At 32.7% G+C, this 20,850-nt stretch overlaps 1 protein-coding gene across 1 annotated transcript in view; it reads left to right on the top strand.

The window, feature by feature from the left end:
• oaf (BRICHOS-like domain-containing protein out at first) overlaps positions 1 to 9,570 on the top strand; it is a 65,735-nt gene extending 56,165 nt beyond the window's left edge. Inside the window, exon 4 of the mRNA XM_090406457.1 lies at positions 9,178 to 9,570. Coding sequence (XP_090262583.1) covers positions 9,178 to 9,452 — 275 coding nt within the window. The 3' untranslated portion in view covers positions 9,453 to 9,570. The remainder of the gene's footprint in view (positions 1 to 9,177) is intronic.
• The last annotated feature ends 11,280 nt before the right edge of the window (positions 9,571 to 20,850 follow it).

The raw sequence follows: 20,850 nt of genomic DNA, 5'->3' as shown, positions 1-20,850 counted from the left end.
ACATAAAGGCCTGAAGTCTGCATCCCTTTATCCATAGCAGATTGTAGAGCACATTTTCAGTGGTGTTGTATCCATAAAAATTGGACAAGACACCAATCGGCTGATGTACTCTTTACAGACAATAATTGTTCTAGGCCTTCTTCTGATTCTAGATAATACTTGATCTGGCATGGAAAGTGGTACTGTTTCTCATCGTGAGAATTTTCTTGAAAAGGATAGATACGGCAGTGCTGGGGTCATGGTGTGGGGATGCTTAATAGATGCTACAAGTTCTGGAAAAAGGGGACTGACTGGTGAATGATATTGTAACAAAGGTCTTCAACGTCATGTTCAATTGTTCCGTAGTGCTGTAGGTGAAGAATTCATAATTGTGTATGACATTGCCATACCATATCGTACATGAACATTGGAGATACTTCTGGAGACCTAGAATATTAATTGAATTGAGTAGCTAGCATTCTCTCTGGATCTCAACCCCAAAAACATGTTTCGGATGCAATAGGGAGATGCATTTGTTAAGGAGGAGGTTGTATTTCCAATGATTCACTTATTCCAGTAGGATGAAAGATGTATTGAGTAAAAGGGATTCAAAGACCTTTGTTTACATAAAAAGTTGATATTTAAATTAGGATGGATGGGGTAGAATAATAGATTGGTGAGTTTGGATATGTTTGACAAGTGTTACCAAGTTATGTAGGGGAACAGAGTATCCCAGAAAAGGAAAGCCAGTGGTGTTGGAATTGTGCATATGCTTGGATGACTAATGACATTTTCAACAATTGGTTAGTTTAGTGGGATCTTAAATTAAAGCAAAAAATTGTCTGGTTAGTAGACAGCTGCACTGCACACACAAACAATTTATCATTACAGAACATCAAAGTTGTTTTCTTGCCTTTGAACAATACATCATTAATTCAACCAAGTGACCAAGACATCATCTGAGCTTTTAAAGCTTATTATTGCAGGGAAGTTTGTGCAAGAATTATAATTGAACTTGATTATATAAAAGACCAATCTGATGCAAGTGCAATTGCAAAAAAGATTTCCCTTCTTGATGCATTGCATTTGGTAGCAATGTCATGGAAGCAAGTCTCAGAGAAGACTATTGAAATCTGCTTCCAAAAAGGTGGATTTTTTTAAGACAAACTCTGAAACTCCTTCTTCTGAAGAATTTGAGTATTTTACAAATTTAATTTTTGATAAAACCACAGACGGTATGTCAAAAGAAGAATTTGAAAATTGATTGGATATTATTATTATTAATATGATGTGACACCTCCAGGGAGTCCAAAGACTCATCAAGGGAGAGTGTGCCAACAGCATCAATGATTGTTTCCTTCCAACTACTAACCACACTCATCATCATCATCAAATTCCTGCCATGTACCCTCAAGGGGTGTGCAGGATATGACAGTACTACATGAAAAATTTACATCATTACTAACTTCCTATCTACAATTTTCCTCCAAATCAGTCTGTTACTTGTCAAGACTCCAACATTATCAGATCTTATATTTCTATCGTCTAAGGCACTTTATACCGTATCAATCCACTTATATCTTGGTCTTCCTCTGGGTCGTTTTCCTGCCAACCTGGCAGAGAACACTTGTTTTGCTAATCTTTCCTCTCCCATTCTATTTAAGTGACCATACCACCTGAGATTAGCTCTGCTAACGCATTCCTGGATGCTGAAAATGTCAAGTTCTTTCCTAATATCCTCATTTTTAATATGATATTGCCATTGATGCCATCTGTTCACGCCTCTAATCTTTCTCAGGACTCTCATATCTGCGGTCTCTAGTCTTTGATCAAGTGTTTTACTTCTGACTCAGCTCTCAGATCCATAAGTTAAAACTGGTTTGAACACTGTCTTGTATACAGCTAATTTAGTGTTCCGACTAATTTCTCTCTTATTCCATATGAATTTATTCAATTGACTTCCCACAATACCAGCTTTGTTGATTCTGTTGTCTATTTCTATATTTAATTTACTATCTTCAGTAAAAATCGTGCCTAAGTAGCCGAAATGTTTTACTTGTTCCACAAGTTCTCCATTCACAACACAGTTGACATTTTCAATGATTCTGCCTATTTTCATTGTCTTTGTCTTTTTATTGCTGACCTTCATACCATATCTATTACAACAACTATTCAATTTAGTCAGAGAATCTTGCAGACTTGTAGCGGATTTAGTTAGAAGTATAAAATCATCCGCATAAAACAAAGAGCTGACATTAACATCTCCAATTTTGATATCAGGTTTAATACCACATTCCTTCATAATGTGATCCATATAGATAATGAATAACAGAGGGGATAATGTACATCCTTGACTCACACCAGATTTAACATTAAACCATCTTCCTGTACTTCCTTCAATTCTAACTGCTGACTTACAACTCAAATAAAGACTAAGTATTGCTTGATATAATGCCCCATTGACACCATATAACTGCAGCGTATTGAATAACTTCTCTCTTGGCACCTTGTCATATGCCTTTTCCAAATCGACAAAACTTAAATAGAGATCTTTGTTATATTCCCATGCTTTCTCGACTATTTGTCGTAAAGTGAAGATCTGATCCTGACAGCCTCTATTTGGCCTGAATCCAACTTGTTCTTCACCAAGCTTTTCTTCCACAATTCTTTTCAACCGTTTCTCAAGTATATTTGCATAGATCTTGCCAGGAACACTCAGTAGGGAAATACCTCTGTAATTCTCACATTCAGTTTTATTTCCCTTTTTATATATGGGTACTATGAGAGCTCTACTCCAATCATCAGGGATTCGTCCCTCAGTCCTGGCTTTCTGAACTATGCAGTGCAGCCACTGTAAGACTTTTATACCACCATACTTCAGCATTTCTGGTGGAATATCAACTACTCCTGCTGCCTTTCCACATTTCAAGCCTTTGATGGCTTTTTCTACTTCAAGTATGGATATGTATTCCTGACTGCATGCCTGGTCAGTGTTTTTTATCACTGTGCTGTCATCACTGCTTGTTTCATTTAGCAGTTTTTCAAAGTAATTACTCCATACTTCTAGGATATCTTTTTCTCCTGTTTTCATGTCACCTTTATCATCTCTAACTCCTTTTACAGCACTCTTTCCTCCATTCCTAAGCTTCTTCAACAACCTCCATAATATTTTGCCACCTTCTTGATATTTATTTTCTATATTCTTGCCAAAGTCCTCCCATGACTTTTGTTTAGCTAGTTTTACACACTGTTTAGCTTTCTTACATTTGTCTCTGTATTCTGTAAGAGTAAAAGCTGACTTATTTGCCAGGAACTTTTGATATGCTTTCTTCTTTTCCTTCACTGCCTCTTTAACTTCCTGTGTCCACCAGGGAGTTCTGATTTTTTATCCTTGCACACAACCTCACCACATGCCTCTCTGGCAGAATCAATCAATGTTTTCTTCAGAGTTTGCCACTGAACCTCCAAGGTTTGATTCCTGTTCTCAAACTCTTTCATTTTCTTTTCAATAATCTTTCTGTATTTTAGTCTACAGTTCACATCTGAGAGCTGCTCAACTTTTATTCGCTTTAAAACTTTCTTACATGTTATTCTTTTCAATATGAAATTCAATTTTATCCTGCTCAAAAGTAAATAGTGATCACTTTCAATTTCAAATCCTCTGTATACTCTGGTGTCCTGCACCAGGGAGAAAACATCACTATCAACAATAACATAGTCAATGAGACTTTTCTTATTCCTAGTCTCTTCTCTCCATGCGAATTTGTGCACATTTTTATGTTGGAACATGGTGTTAGTAATAACCAGTCCATGTCCTGAGAGCAGAAATCCAACAGATATTGACCATTATTATTAGCTTTGCTCTTTTCTCCAAATTTTCCCAAAACATTTTTGTATGTTTCACAATCATTTCCTACTCTGCTATTTAGATCCCCAACAAGGACCAACTTTTCCTTTTTCATTGTGTCAGTTGCTTTTTCTAAAGCGTCAAAAAATTCCTCCACTTCTACCTTAGTAGAACCTTCTGTGGGACCATAGGCACAAATAAGTCTCATTGTCCAGTTCCCCATTCTCATATATGCCCACATTACTCTACTTGAGACTGACTGCCATTCCAGAAGATTAGCCTTGTATTTTCTGTTGAATACTATGGCTACTCCTTCTTTTACTTGATTGTCATTGCCTGAATATAACATTTTATATTTATTGCTCAGAAAGATCTCACCAGTTTTGGGCTTTTTTGTTTCAGTCACCCCTATTATGTCGATCTGGTACTTATCTAATTCCTCAGCTAGCTCCATTTCTTTGCCATTCAGGCTTCTTACGTTGATAGTACCGATCTTTAACTCTGGTGATGTTGAGTTGGGGTTTGTTTTCAGATTTGTTCCAGTAGCTGACTTTTCGCTGTTCGCCCTGGTTCCCTGCCGAAAACAACGGGGGCCTTGTTTAACCGGGCGACGCCCCAGCCGGCATGAAATTTTGTCATGTTGTACCATCATTTTTTATTTTGGTTTAACCAATAAGAATACAATTTGGTCGGCTAAATCCCAAATTGCCAGCCCATCCTCGTTCGTTCAGTATCAAAGTAGATACCCAACAGGGTGCACCACGAGAAGGTGAGGATTGGACATTAGGTCAGAAGCCCTGGTCGGTTCTCCGCATTCCTTTAAAGGCTATGTGGAGGTCTCCTCTCAGTTATACAGCTTTGACCCTTTAGCACACTCAAACTTGCTTAACTTTTTTGCATGAACCAATAGTAACAGAGGCTCTATCAATCGACCAACCTTTGCTGGCAACCACTTCGATGTGTTGGCTGCAATGGTGTCGGAAATATATCAAGCTACTTCCAATGAGAACTTTAAACTAATAGAAGAAAGTGAACCTAATACAAGTATAGAAGAACAAATTTTAGAAGCTCCTCTATCCATTGCCCAGATACAAGAAGCTCTACAAATACTTCATCGCGGTGTGCAACATAGAGTGACAAACTTTGAAAGGCATTATGACTATGAGCAATTTATTCATGAACTACTATATTCAAAGTCACGACAGACAACATTAGATAAGTTTTTAAAATAAATTTTATGTTTTTGCTTATTAAAAAGTTCTTTATAACAATAAATTGAAATTAGTCACTACCACAGATCATTGTATCACATTCATTCACTCTTATATTCAAAAGTTTTTTTGTTTTCCTTTTTTTTGTTACAAGCATTGTTTCTTTTGAGAACTTTATCCAAATCTCAATAGATATCACATTGTTGGAAGTTTTTCCACTTGTTTATACTATAAATTAAATATACGAAGAAATTATATACTTGGTTTAATCGTTTATTCAAGTGTAAGCAAACAAAGTTTGCACCTTAACCCGTATATGAAAATATGACTTCGGCATTACTTTAACCTAAGTATCACCTCTGGGTCTGGCTCCCAATGATGAAACCTCAATAAAGGTCAAAACCGGTTTGAGTAAAGACCCTTTCGATAATGCATATCCATAAAGATATGTGCTTTGCATTATGGGATACTAAGGCAAGTGATGTGAAGTCATTAGCTTCTGTATATGAGTTGCCCCAATCCTGAAAATACTTCAGGTGCAAACTTTGTTTGCTTACACTTGGGTAAAGGATTAAACCAAGTATATAATTCCTTGGTATCTTCAATTTATATTTACAATAGAATATCAGTCTCAATTCAATATCCATAAGAAATTCATGTTCAGAAGAAAGCAGTTATGTCTACTGACCAATCTTTCTTTCTATTTTTCCATCATTATATTTTTTGATATGTGCTTTTTTTTCCTTGCTGTGTGACTTCTTTTTACAGATATTAGATACCAGTTCTCAAGCAATACTAGTATATATTCACCTCCTCCCCAAGCAAATGAGAATACTTTTTTAGCATATTAAAAATTAGACATGCTTCTTAAACTTACTGACTGTTGGGGAACTTTGCAACTACTTCTGGTATTTCATTCTACCCATTCAGCACTCTCTAAGTGAAAAATCTAACCTGCACACCCTTATTAACCACTTTCTTACACAACTTCCATGGGTGACCCTAGTTATCTCTCTCTCTCTCTGTCATACAAGGGCACTCTGAAAAGTTCTCGGCTTCGACCGTAGATGGTAACACTATCAGCAAGATAAGCATCCATGTGAAATTGCAAGTCATTCTATCAAGTAGTTTGTTTTATACAGCTATCTGAAGCAACAGTATTGTCTGTATCTCTTGAAATGGATAAAATTGAGTATTGTGCAGTTATAAAATTCTTTGTAAAAGAAGGTTTAATGCCAAAAGAAATTCATTCGAAGTTCATAAAAGTTTTTGGTCACTCTTCTCCTTCGTTTTTGACAATTAAGAAATGGGCTGCCGCGTTAAAATGTGGCTGTACCAGCCTTGAAGATGATCCACAATAAAGACGTCCAAAAAGTGTAACAACACCAGAAATCATTGATTGAGTGCACAATATGGTATTGGATGACCGGCGAGTCAAAGTGCGCGAAATTGCTGAGACTATAGGCATTTCAAAAGAACGTATAGGATATATTTTGCATGAAGAATTGCAAATGAAAAAGCTTTGCACAAGATGGGTGCTGCACTTGCTCACAGCAGATCAAAATCAAAAATGCACTCGCTTGAAAATCTCTGAACAGTGTTTGGAGCATTTTAACAAGAATAAAACTGATTTTGTGTGTCAATTTATCACTATGGATGAGACTTGGATTTACCATTACACACCAGAATACAAACAGCAAGTCAACACAGTGGATAGAAACCGGTTGTTCGGTGTCAAAGAAGATAAAGTCGGTTCCGTCAGCAGGAAAGGGCATGGCATCAGTGTTTTGGGATGGTGAAGGCATTTTGTTTATTAATTATCTTGAAAAGGGTAAAACAATAACTGGGGAATATTATTCTGATCTTTTAACCAGACTAGACGAAAAAATTCATGAGAAAAGACCTGGTTGGAGATCTTAACAGCAGAGTGGGAAATGAATAGCAGACATAAAATGTTTAGAGAAAATCTGAAAAAAACAAACAAGATAATAACAATGGCAGGTACCTACTTGATTTCTGTTCAGGGCACTCTCTAGTCATCAGTAACACCATCTTTCAACATAACATGCATGTGTATTCACTTGAAGAAAAGACACAGGAAATAAGAAAACTTTTCCAGATCTGAGAAACTTGAAATATAACAAGGTATTTCAGTTTTATAGATTTGGAAAAGCTATATGACAAGGCACTAAAAGAAGTTGCCCAAAACATTACATTTATATGGTGTAAACGGTATATCAATAAATGTGTGTTGTGTTTTGGTCCATCAAGTCGTTTCTGACTCCTGGCGACTTCACGAACATACACTGTCCATTCCGATCTGTCCTTCACCATGTTTTTCAGAACCTCCAAGCGCACTCCAGTTACTTCTTTAACTCCATCCACCCATCTAATTCTTGGTCTTCCTCTTCTTCTGCTTCCATCAACTTTAGCAAGCATCATCATCTTCTCCAGACTGTCATTTGCTCGCATAATGTGTCCGAAGTATGACAATTTTTGCTTGATGATCATAGCTTCAAAAGAGCAATCTGGCTTTATTCTGTCTATCACTGATTTATTGGTTTGCTTTGCAGTCCATGGTATTTTTAGTAAGCGTCTCCAAACCCATAATTCAAATGCATCTATCTTCCTTCTTTCACTTTTTCTCAGGGTCCAACTTTCACATCCATACAGCACCACAGGGAATACCGCTTTCACGATTCTGATTTTTGTTGTGAGGCTAATGTCTTTATCTTTAAAAATCTTGCTTAAATTTGTCATTGCTTTTTTTCCGAGTAATAATCTTCTAACTTCTTTGGTGCAATAATCATCTTTATCAATTCGGGATCCTAGCAACACAAAATTGTTAACTGCTTCCATTTTCTCCCCATCTACTTCAAAATCATTAAGTTCACATGTTGCCATTACTTTTGTCTTTTTGAGGTTAAGTTTAAGACTATATTTAATACTTTCTTCTTTAACTTTCATAATAAGTTCCTTCAAATCTTCTTTGCATTCTGTTAGCAAGGTGGTATCATTTGCATACCTCAAATGATTAATATTTTTTTTATCAAGATACTGTATCAAGATAATATTTTTTATCAATTACTACTGTTTGATTTTTTATTTTGTATATCAAGAAATACATAGTCTATAATTGAAGGAAGATGGTTTGTTAAATTAGGTGTGAGACAAGGGTGCTGATTATCTCCACTGTTAATCATCATCGTATATGGATCACATTATGATGGAAAGTGTGATTAGGTCTGATATCAATGTTGGATATATTAAACTCAACTCTTTATGCAGATAAATTTTATACTTTTAAATAAATCAAGTAAAATTCTGCAGGATTCTCTGACTAAATTGATATGCTTTAATGAATTTGGTACGAAAATAAGCAATAAGAAGAAAACTGCGAAAATAGGCAGGAACTGAAGACATCAATTGCATTGTGAATAGAGAACCAAGTAAATATTTCAGCTATTTAGGTATAATTTTTAATGAAGATTTTAAACTAAATATGGAAATAGACAACAGAATTAGCAAAGCTGGCAAGGTAAGAAATCAACTGAGTAAATATATATACGGAATACGAAAAATTAGTCTAAACACTAAATTAGTTATATACAAAAGACTGATTCAACAACAGATTCTAACTTATGGATCTGAGAGTTGAGTTAAAAATAATAACCAGTTGATCAAAAACTAGAAACCATAGATATGAGAGTTCTGAGAAAAATTACAGGGGTGACATCAGTGGCAGAACGATATTAAAAATGAGGATATTATGAAGGAGCTTAACTTTGTTAGCATTGAGGAATGTGTGAGCAGAGCTATTCTAAAGTGGTATGGCCTGGTCAGTTAAAAAGAATGGATGAGGAACAGTCAGCGAAATGTTTTTTTTTTCTGTATATCCTCAGTACAGGATATTATAATATCCTGTACTGAGGATACATAGAATTTGATGACGTTTCAACTATTTGACTGTAAAAAAGAATATAAAAAAAGTCCCCATCTCCAATAGCTTTGCAATGCAAATTGAAGCCTTCTGTCTTTAGCAATTTTAATGTTATTTATTTATCTGATTATTTATTACTTTACAGAGCAATATCTTTATTATTCTGGTTATTCATTCATTCATTCATTTATTTTATTCAGCTTTAAGTAGAGATATTGTATCTCTGACAGCCTCAGTAAAAAGGTTCCCCCCACCAAAGCCCGTCCGGTGCAATGCCAGTGCCAATCTCTGGCAGCCATGTCAGTGTCATCTGGAGGTATGTGTTGGATGGTATCCTTGTGGCCTCAAGTACTGTAGAGGAAAGGATACTACTGGTAAAATTATCAGCTATCGGTGTGGAATAAAAACATGTCGTAAGTGCCGTGCATTTGATTATTATGTTCATCAGAAGCAGCAGTGTCTGTGGGACGAATGATTAATACCCTGACCACAATAATTACTACTGTTTGATTATTCTTGTATGCTTAAAGACAAGCCTTTGTTTTTCAGAGAATTTATCTTTGACCAGAGAAAGGATTCTTCTACAATATTGATTATTGAGAATTCCCTCTGATTTGTACGTTTTGTATATATTTTTTTTATATAACTAACTATAAAATTAAAACAGGTCAGCAGCATGGTACTTTCTGGGATATTCAAATATTGGTAGAACAGATGTTCTTTATCTAAATTAAAGTAGCACATGTCACGGCTTTGTCTATATAAAAATTTCAAAGTAAAAGGAAAGAAAACAGTAGATATTTTGTGAATAAAGTCCTATATTTTTATGTTACAAATACAATGAAATTCAAGAAATGGACATTTTTATCTATACACTTTGGTGTTTTTTAACATTATACAGAACTTGCAAGTTCATACATATTTTTCACTGTTGAAAATTTTATGTGCAGGTGTGGGTGGTTTTTTGGTGAATAGATAATGTACATACATTACATGTGTACCACTAATAATGAATTCTAATGATACCCTACACACCATAATGTTATTTCATCATTATATCTGTTTTCGTTTGCTCATAGAATGATGTATATTAAGACATATATATGGATTACCCATAGCTTAGTTTCACCCTGTTTCAACTTACAATTTTGGTTTACTTTGTCTACTATATTAAGTTCAGAAATAATTGGCAGGTCTGTTCTTAAAAGTACTTTTTTTTTCCATATATATATATAGATATATATATATGTTAATCTTTTACTAATATTTAATACAAGTTCCTATAACAATTAGTGGCAGATCTGGGGATGGGTAGTGGTTATGTTTTGCAGAAGAAATTGAAGTAAAGAAAAAAAATCAGTTAAGTAACAAAAATGAAACAATCTGAATTAGAATGGAAATTAATATATTTGACAAGAAATTATATTATTGTTTAATCCTTTACCCAAGTATAATCAAATGAAGTTTGCATATGAAATGCACATACAAACTCTGTTTGATTATACTTGGGTAAATGATTTAACAAGAAAAAAATTTCTTCTTGTCAGATACAGTTTACTTTGTAATCAAGTGAAAAAACTTTCAACAACTGAAATTATTAATGAAGACAAACTATTCAAAGGATAATATGAATTTTTCATGCTGCACTCTTAATATTGGATAACTGTCCCTTCCACCAGCTGGGGTTAACTTGGGTCTATACTGAAATATCTCTTATAATATTACACAGTATATGCACATTATCATAGAATAGAAAAAGGACCTTTTAAAATAATAATCTTATTTATTTTTAATTGTATATCTATTTAATTTAAACAAGAATGAACTTAAAGGTTTGGATGTATTACAGTCTAAAACATGATTGTCTTTCTGCCATTATTAAAGAAACTAAGAAAGTTTAATTACTTTTATTGCTAATGCAGTAATGTTAAGGGTGTTGTTCATGATTTTTCATACTATTTTAATCTATCTTAATTATTTTTCTAATTATCTTTAAATAATTTCTAATTATTTTTAAAGATTTGTAATTTTAAAAATTTAAAATGAATATTTATCATAGTGAGAATAAATTACTGAAATAGTTTATCAAAATCTAAGCAATTTATAATTGGTGAGAGGGGCAGAAATCATATTATGAAAGTTTTTTTGTATAAAAATTTCAATGTCAAGTGGCAGCTGGAAAGTGATATTATAATCAACTCTCACTATAAAAAAATACTATTCCCTGTAGTGAGAGTTGATTATACAGTTTGCTATAGTGAAAGTTGAATATTAGAATAAATTAATTTCATGCTGCAGAGAATTATGGTAATTTACTTTAGGTTAATTATTATTTAAAATCAACAATTAGCATGTGTGTGTGTGTACACACACATTAAATGTACTTCATCAGACTAAATGAACATAACTAAGTACAGTAATACAGAACATTCCATTTTTAATTTGCAAAAATTTATAGAAAATATCAATTTGAAATCAAGATTTTTACTTCACTCTTTTGAAAGTTATATGCAATCCATATGAAGTAGATATAATGAAGATTAAATTAAAAAAAAAAGTATGAATATATATCAGGTTGTTACAAATTTAAAAACACCAGCCAGTAGAACAAATTAATGTGCTAAGCCTTTAGCACTTTACTTGCTGAATATTAAGTCTAGTTTACAGATTGAAGTCTATTTTTTGTCCTTTTTTTTATAAAAGTGTAATTAAAATTTTCTTAGTATTTTGTCACATAATCTCTGGGCATTTCTAGTGTTTTCTGCATCAGAGAAAAATTTGCCACTTTTTTGTGGTATGAAACTTTTAGTGCCATTCAAACTGAGTAGTGACTTGATTAAACATAAACATCTCTTTTTCTGCAGTTGTAATTAAATGTTACTCTTGTTTTAATGATTCATTTAAATTATAATGGAAAGCATTATAATTTAAATTTTTAAAATTATTAATAATTTTAAAAATTATTATGATGCATTTACTATTTTCAGAATTTAGATCTTCCTAGTTATCAGCTGCAGTAGAATTATACAGTATGCTAAGGTGCTTATATTGAATATACAGATAAAGAAATCTGTTATATCCATCTGACTTAGCTTTTTAAATATGTTATTTTAAAAAATCTATTCTTGAATTCATTCAGTTATTTAAGGTTTACAGTACAATATACAGAATGGAGATTATTTTGTTGTCATTGTTAATCCTACTTATGTAATACCAGTGCTAACTTAGTACATAGGGGTTTCCGGAAAATAAGGTACCACATTTTTTTTCTCAAGGATGTTTAATAATAAAGTTGAAATTATACACCAAGAAATAAATGAACATGCACTACTTCTGCACAAAGTATCCAAATTTATTGTTGCACTTGTCCTGGCAATGGATTAGTTTATCAATACCGGTACTGAAGAAGTCTGTGCCCATCGCACCACCTGATGAATTTCCTCATCTCTAGTGAAATACCTTCCAGAAAGGTGCTTCTTGAGTGGGCAGAACAAATGGAAGTGTGAAGATGCTAATTCTGGGCTGTAGGTGGGGAGGGAGGGAGGGAGGGGGAAAGTGGCAGAGTTTCCCAACGATTACAGTGCAACCATTAACGAGTGGTGTGTGCGGTATTTGGAGTAGTACTGTTGTGCACCAAAATCATGCCGCTTGTCAGGAGTCCTGGTTGCTTGCGTCAAATGTTTGTTTTCAGTTTGTCTAACGTTGCAGAGTAAGCTCTGCATAGATTGCTCATCCTTTTGGCAAGAAGTCCATCAACAAAATGTCTTGATGAATCCCGGAACTGTGGCTATATCTTTTCAGACAGTGGGAACAGTACTGAATTTTTTGCACACAGGAGATTGTGGATGTTTCCAGGTCATGGAGTCTTGTTTGCTCTCTTGGGTAAAGTGGTGAGCTCACATTTCATCTTCTGTGACTAGGTAAGTGAGAAAATCCTTGCCTTTGTCACTGTATCACAAGAGATTGTCCAGACGCATCCTTATGCATGCTGCCCTGTGCTCCTCTGACAATTGTCAGGGCACCCAGCAGGACACCTTTTGAAAGCCAAGGACATCATTAACAATTTTATAAATAGTGGACTTGCTCAAGTTTACCACTTGTGCAGTTTCAGTTGCTGATCTTCAAGTACATTACCTTTAATGCATGAAATGTTGTCTTTTGTCTTGCTCGTTGAAGGCTTACCCTCCTGATGTCAATCTTCGATGTCACCATGACCTGCCCTAAATTCATTGTGCTAAAAAAAACACCTGCTTCTTGATATCACCTTTTTGCCATACAAAGCAAGCAGTTCATGGTGAACGTCACTTGATGAGGTCCCTTTTGCTTGCAAAAAACAACTTTACAGACACCTGTTTTGGACCACACTCGCATGGTAGCTACCATCTTGCAACTGGAATTAGCTGTGAGGTGACAGTAGCATCATACTGTATTGGCAGTCTTTTTGATCATTATTAACAGGTCTATCTGTCCACCACGTTTTATCTCATTTCCTTTCACCATTATTAAAAAAAAAAAAAAAGGTGTTATCTTACTTTTTGGAAATCCCTTATATTAAGCTCATATTCTTAAGATCTTGCCAAAAATCCTATGGTACTGTGGATGATTTTTAGACTTGGGTTGGCTTATTATTAATTGTATTAAATACTGTATTTCTGTTACTACTATAATAAGCCAAAAGACTATTTTACCGGCGACATAAGTTAAGTTAAAGGGAGATAGTAAATCCCGTTTTATTTTATAGCCGGGTACGAAACTCAGAATCGAAATCCATTGAATCCATAGAGTTTCATGCCAAAAAAACTATCGGCGAACCCAAGTGTAAGTGATCACTTGGGTAGCACAACACCAGGGCAACTCCAAGCAAAGGTGGAGCAAGATCCATCACTCAGTTCAGCTATTCTATAGTAGAGGTATATGTAAGTTCGGTTCACTTAAAACCTTGATATTCCAGGTCTACCTACTTTTGAGGTCTTATCACTTGATGAGACCTCAAAAAAGGTTGAAACTGGTCTGGGTAGTGACCTCTTCTCATAATGTAAAACAGTATATATATACATCTCTTAGGAGCTGTGTTTTACATTATGAGAGAATATCAAGGTTAGTGACAGAGCTTACTCCACCTTTGCTTGGAGTTGTCCTGGTGTTGTACTACCCCAGTGATCACTTACACTTAGGCTCGCCGATAGTTTTTTCTGCATGAAACTGTATGGATTCGATGGATTTCGATCCGAGTTTCGTACCCGGCTATAAAATAAAACGAGATTTACCATCTCCCTTTAACTTAACTGTATTTCTGTATTAAAATTAAAGTTTTATCAACTTAAATTTTAATAAAATTTAAGTTGATAAAACATTTAATTAAAACACATTTTAAGTTAATACCAGGACAACTGAAATTCTGCAATAGCTGTTGCACTTCATTCAGTCTACTGCTTACAGGTATCCCTATTTATGTGATTTCATACAAACAGTGGTGTAAATAAGTACAGATAGCCTTTTCTGATTAATATAAATATTATTGCTGGAAAATTTTCCATGTTACTCCTCTAAATTGATATTAATATTTATGGCTATTTTGCCTATTTTCATAAGGAGCACCTCTTGTATAACGTCATTGGCGAGCTCCGAAGACGACACTCAGAAGAAACAGCTCACACCCTGTAACTCCCACCCTTAATCTTCACTCATTATATTCTATCTTTCCCTTTTTCCCAAAATATTTTATAGTGTCGTGACGACTCCTTTCTGTCGTGTTCTAAATCTATCTAGTTTCAAGTCACTTTTATGAATAATACAACTAATTACGAAATGATCACCGATCCAAAAGTAGGGAAATTTATATTTATACTGCGCCACCCTATTCTTAGATTAGTCTATATAAATAGTAGGATCAGTTCTAAATTAAGTTAGCAGTCATCTCATTAGGCCGAATCATCTATTATCATTTTTACTTGGGGTTCCCGCAAGATTCGAATATTTATGAACGGTGCAATAATAAGGAATTCAGGCAAACACAATATTTAGATCAACAAAATAAAACATTTAATATATGATATGGTTAACAAATACAAGAACTCTATTTTAAAATGGAACTATACAATTAACTTAACATCTTCTTAGGTCACTGATGCTAATTCAATGTTCTAACTTTCATATACTATTCAGAGTCTCAAAAACACAAATCTTCTTATCTCAAGTTAATATAACAATTTTACATTTTATTCAGTCTTCACAAATCTATCTGCTCAATGTTCATATTCACAGCAGGCAATAAACTACGTAAGCTATATTCCAAGCAAATATATTCCCGGACCTTGAGCATCGGAGATATATTACAGTTAATGCTAGAATAGAGAAACTTATACACTTACTCTTACCAGACAAATTCTTCAATACATCAAATTATTGAGAGAGCACTTATGAATTAACTTAATTAACATTAGCGGAACACACATAACAAATATTCTCCATAGTTAAAACTGTATTACTGTAAGTCGCACTTCACTATTCCAAACAACAGTAATTAGGTATTAATATCTTTTCCTGTTCACTTTTCTCCAAGTAATCAATATAACCTTTTCCTAGGGCAACATAGAATTTAATCGTAATTCAGGTTAACTAGAACTAATCAGAATTTTCGCATTGACTGTCCAGTTTCCTTTTATCTGATTACGGCATCAACCTTTTTTCATAACAACAGCAGATTTCGCTTATAACATTAAACTTTATGTTTCACTACTTATAGGTTCACTTCCGAACACTATACTCATAAATTTCAGCCCTGAGGATTTTATAATCTTGGTTCCGCAAAATTCTCTCCTCACTCCTTAATAATAATTCTTCTCTTCCTTTCTATCTTATCTATGACCTTCCCTCTTCTTTCTCTTTCTCTCTATATCTATCTCTCTATATGACCTTCACTCCCACCTTACGTTCGAACGCCACGCTCTACTCCACTCGTGGTTGTTTACGCGTGCGTCTCCATGACAACAGACTAAACGTAAACATTTCGCTAATGTAATGTATGGTCTATTATTATTCATGAGTGATTACATAACATTAAATATTTCACAAATAAAAACAACAGAATATTTAAGCTACTTCTTTAACTTTTTGATTACGTATACAGTTAAATATAAATTAACACTTTACGTTACACCACATATATTTAGTTATATAAAATTCTAAACATATTATTATTTTATAAACTAATAATAGGTCAGGTTTTGAATAAATTTTTAATTAGTAATTCTTATTTAAGGAATAATAAATAAATTTATATAAACCATGATTAATATTTAATAAGCAATGTTAAATGTGGATGAAAAATAATAAATTACATAACATAGCTTCATTCACAATTTAACAATAGTCCATCCTTGGAAATTCGTCTTTTAATTCACATATCTTTGTTTTTCTGCATTTTTAGCTCCCACATATTTCTATCTCCATACTTTCTGTTCCCCCCCCACTTCCTTTCAGTCATATGAATTTTTTATCATTATATGCCTGATGCTGCTCCAAAAAAAAAGACAACCTTGAGCATCCTACAAAGGTATGTCCAAAATTTTTCCTTCTATATTTTTTGTTTATCTATGTCTTTAAAATATCATTAATGCCTTAAACAAATTGAGTAAAAAAAAAAAACCATTGACATTTATACAAGGGGTGTACACCTTAAGAAAATAGGCAAAATAGCCATAAATATTAATATCGATAATAATTTGCTGATTAATTTTATTTTTAGTGAGACTAATAAAAAAGTAGGATTTATGAATGCTAAAATAAAGTTTAATTGAATTGACATTTCTCATCAAAAATTTAATATACTTTAATAATTTAAAGCAATAAACCATGGAAGATCAGAAATGAAAATAAAAATATCAAACAAGTAAATAAATTTCAAACAGTTAAACATATTAAAATGTCATTAGTGTAAGATAGCAATATTATTTAAATTATCATCAAAACAAAGGAGAGTTGAAGTTCCAAGCTAGTAAAGAAGTTGTAGAACAGTATGTCTTGCTAGTAGAAGCAGCTTTTTAAAGATGTGAGTAAATCAGCTATTCAGACAAATTTTGGAAATATTGGACAAAGGTATCGACAGATGATGAATCAAATTCTGAACTTCATCCGAGAAATCTATTATATATAATAATTTCTTCAATCTTCTCTTGATGTAGTAAATGTTTTTATTATTATTGAAAAGGTTTGTGTGGTAAAAATAATTTACCATTTGTTCTTCGCTTGATGTTTTATTTTTTTTACACAAGAACAATTAGAAAAAAATGAATAACTTCACTTACATGGATTTCAGCAAATGTTACACATAACCACTGTTTATAGCATCTAGGAGAAGGCAAACATTGAGTTATGAATTTTGAGATGCACTTTTGGGAACATACATCACATAAGTTAAGGGATACTTGTACTTGAAGACTTTTGTTTGTTTTTGAATTAAATGTAAACATCATGAACTTATGCTTTATCAATATCAAGGAAAAACTTTACATTAGTTATATAACTTTATTGAAATTATTTTAATAATACATAGTGTCTTAGCAAAGAAATTTCACCAAAAGGGTTTCATGAGATTTATGCTCAAACCATCAGTGATCTCTGAGGTCTTCTTACAACCAGAGATGTTTTCCTTATGAGGAACCTTAATAATAAATTAGTATCATAATAATCCACATTAAACAATGAAAGAAGAATACTGATGCTATCACTGCAACTTCTGAAAACAGCTTGCATAGGGTTACATGAATATGTTAATTGCAAAGAAAAACACTTATGCTTATTCTGTTAACATTCTTAATGTTCTCTGTAAATTTAAAAATCAGCAGTTATTTCTTTTCCTTTTTGCTAGGACACCCTGTATTTCATTTTCTCTTATGCCTTTTGTGAATATAATTTTAATTTCGAACTATGAAGTGTGTTAACATCACTTTACGCTAATATCAACAAGGAACACTAATGTTCCAATGCTTTCTGCAGGCTTGTTAATCTTGAAATATGCTGAACAAATTATACTTCTTCAAATCTAAGTACATTTCTTGTTCAGAAGGTGGTTCGTAAGCTTGCAAAATAATAATTTTAAATCTAAAAGATAAAACAAATAATAATATTGCAGTATTATTATGTAAAAATAGTAAGAGAATTGTATTTGGTTTTACTAATTTGTTTATGTTGCAGATTTTACTTTTGCAAATTAGAAAACAATATTTAGTCATCTCTGTGTCTCTCATTGGAAAATAAATATGTAAGGTATGGCTTGCAAAATTTAGATTATCTTGTAGTTTTTCCAGGGAATTCTGAATTGGTGACCTGTTTGTTCACATATGCTATACTTCACTGACAGGTGCCTTGCAGTACTGTATAAATTTATTTGCAGATTTGCAATATAAACAGTAAACAGCTGGAACTTAAATACATCCATATTTATACTTTTTACCTGTGCTACCACACACATCATGTGATCTTTTCCACTCAGTTAATTGAAAATTTTTGCCACATTTTGCTTAATTGTCTGCACTTTAATAAATTTTCTATTATTTGGAAATTTGTACTGTGAATTAGAAGTTTGTATTATATAGTCTTTAGTAAGTAATTGAGAAATTAATGGATTATTATAGGTAGTATTCTGTTGTGTAATGTACATGAAGTCAGTTGAAGAATTCAGATTATTTGATTCAACATCATATAACAAAAATGTCATATTTTATATCATTTCATGATAATGACCTGCTTGTTAATAGTTCTCTAAAAATGTGCCAATGAATTTTTAAAAAATATATATTGAGGTTTATCTAAGGACAGTTTGACCAAATAGTGTTATAGAGAAGCAAATAAATTAAAAATCATATTTTGCACTAACAGTTAGTGCATAGTTCTCTTGATAATGTGATTTTCAGAATTCAGCTTTATTAGAAGTGGCAATGCATTTTAGTGTATGCATACAAAGTATCTAAAATTAGATTGTGTTTTCCCATTCATTTATATATAAAAAATTGAACACTTTATGAACTAAGTGATAAACAAAATTTTCAAATATCTAAGTAACAGAGGCATTTATTTATTTATCTATATATGTATCTAGTAAGAAACATTAAAAATTTCTCTTGCAGAGCATATAAGAGTTATTCTAAATATCCATCCTTGTGCTATCCATTTCAATTTGATATATTGAGGCAGATCATTAAATCAAAAAATATATAAAAATTTGTATATAATTTAAAGAGTATGTGAATTAATATGCCTCAGTTATTTAGATACAGTATACATTGTATATAAGAAGACAATGTAATGGTAGATTTAGATCACTTCCATGATATGTCCTGCATTTTTTTGGGACATAAGTTTGCACAGAAATATTTTAAGATGGGGAAACCTCATGATGTGGTTCAGATAATTTTATAGATCAATATTCTGCTTAAGGCTTTCAAGATTTGTCTTCCATGCAGTTGTTAGTATTAATTGTTAACTGAATGTAATAAGAAAATCTAGTCAGCTCCTGTAAATACATTTTAATAAGATTCAGTATTTTATTGCCATCAAAACGTCATTATTGTATATGCATGAAGAGTATACAGAAAGAGGACTAGAATTGGAGCCACATTAATTTATCTTTTTTAACTGAAATGTTAGGATTTGATTCAGTGATACTCTATATTTTCCCATATTGAGAATTATACTTAAAATACATCTGTTAGCTAAATGTTTATGTATAGATGTTCACAAATGTATGTTGCATTTTTTTAAGAAGTATAAAAAAGATTTTTAATATTCTGCATGTAATCATGAATACTGTCTTAGGTAATTATTTAACGTTCTACGCATTTACCATCAGCTGAATCGCATGTTTGGATAAACAACTGCCTTTGAATTTTTTTCAATAATATAGATTCTTAAACATGCATTTTCCATAGCATACAGTCTTTTTTGTACACCTGACCAAATAGTGTTATACTAATCATCATCAGAATTATTGTTTATTTACAGGTGGTGGTTTCAACATTTAAATAGTGAAGAGAATTTGTGTGTTTATGTGCATGTGTATGCACTTTTTAAAATTTTTTTTTAACAAAAATGAAATAGTATTTATTTATTTGCTAAGCTAAAGCAACCAACACACTGCACTCTAAAAATTAATTACTGTTTAATATTAATAATAAGTCAATCTATATACCATTATAATTTCAAGAGGCATCATCATAGCTGTGATGATGCTACTGTAAATAAATTAAAACTGGAAACAGTACGTACATTTAAAACATTAGTGAAGTTGTTAGTAAACTCACAGACAGTCTTTGAATAATATAATTAGTCCTTTCAAAATTGTAAATAAAGTTGAGATAATAAAATAGTAATTAACTGTGGCTTTAGTGCTAAAATAAGTTCTAATTCAGCAATAGTCTGTCCAAAGAGTAAACACATTGATTGCAGAGATGTAATCCTCATTTGGGATTGTATTGTATTGCACCTATAGAGAAAGACATAAATCCATGAAAGAAGAGGTGCTGTTCCAGATGCTCTATGTAATAATTGGCAAGAGAAAAATAGATTAACTCATTTCTTCTGAACTAAATGATATCATCTTAGGACCGCAAATAGTATGAAAAAGACTGTTTAGTCTCTGTAGCAGGGTTCCTGTTTAACTGTAAGCTCATCTCCCAGTACTAATGTGCTATAAACTTTCATAGATTGGAATATGACATCAAAAGAAATGGAAAGAAAGGATATTGCTGCTAAGAGATATATTGACAGTGGTGTATTTAGGTATTTCCTGCCCCTAGGCCCACAGAAAATGCTGCCCCTCATATTTAATGAACATGTTGATTTACATGCATAACCTATTTATATTGTAAATTCAT

Source organism: Typopeltis vanoorti, chromosome 16 (assembly GCF_054136105.1).
Source record: "Typopeltis vanoorti isolate ZY-2024b chromosome 16, IOZ_Tvanoo_1.0, whole genome shotgun sequence".
Lineage (NCBI taxonomy): Eukaryota > Metazoa > Arthropoda > Arachnida > Uropygi > Thelyphonidae > Typopeltis > Typopeltis vanoorti.
This window is presented reverse-complemented; position numbering and strand designations above follow the sequence as displayed.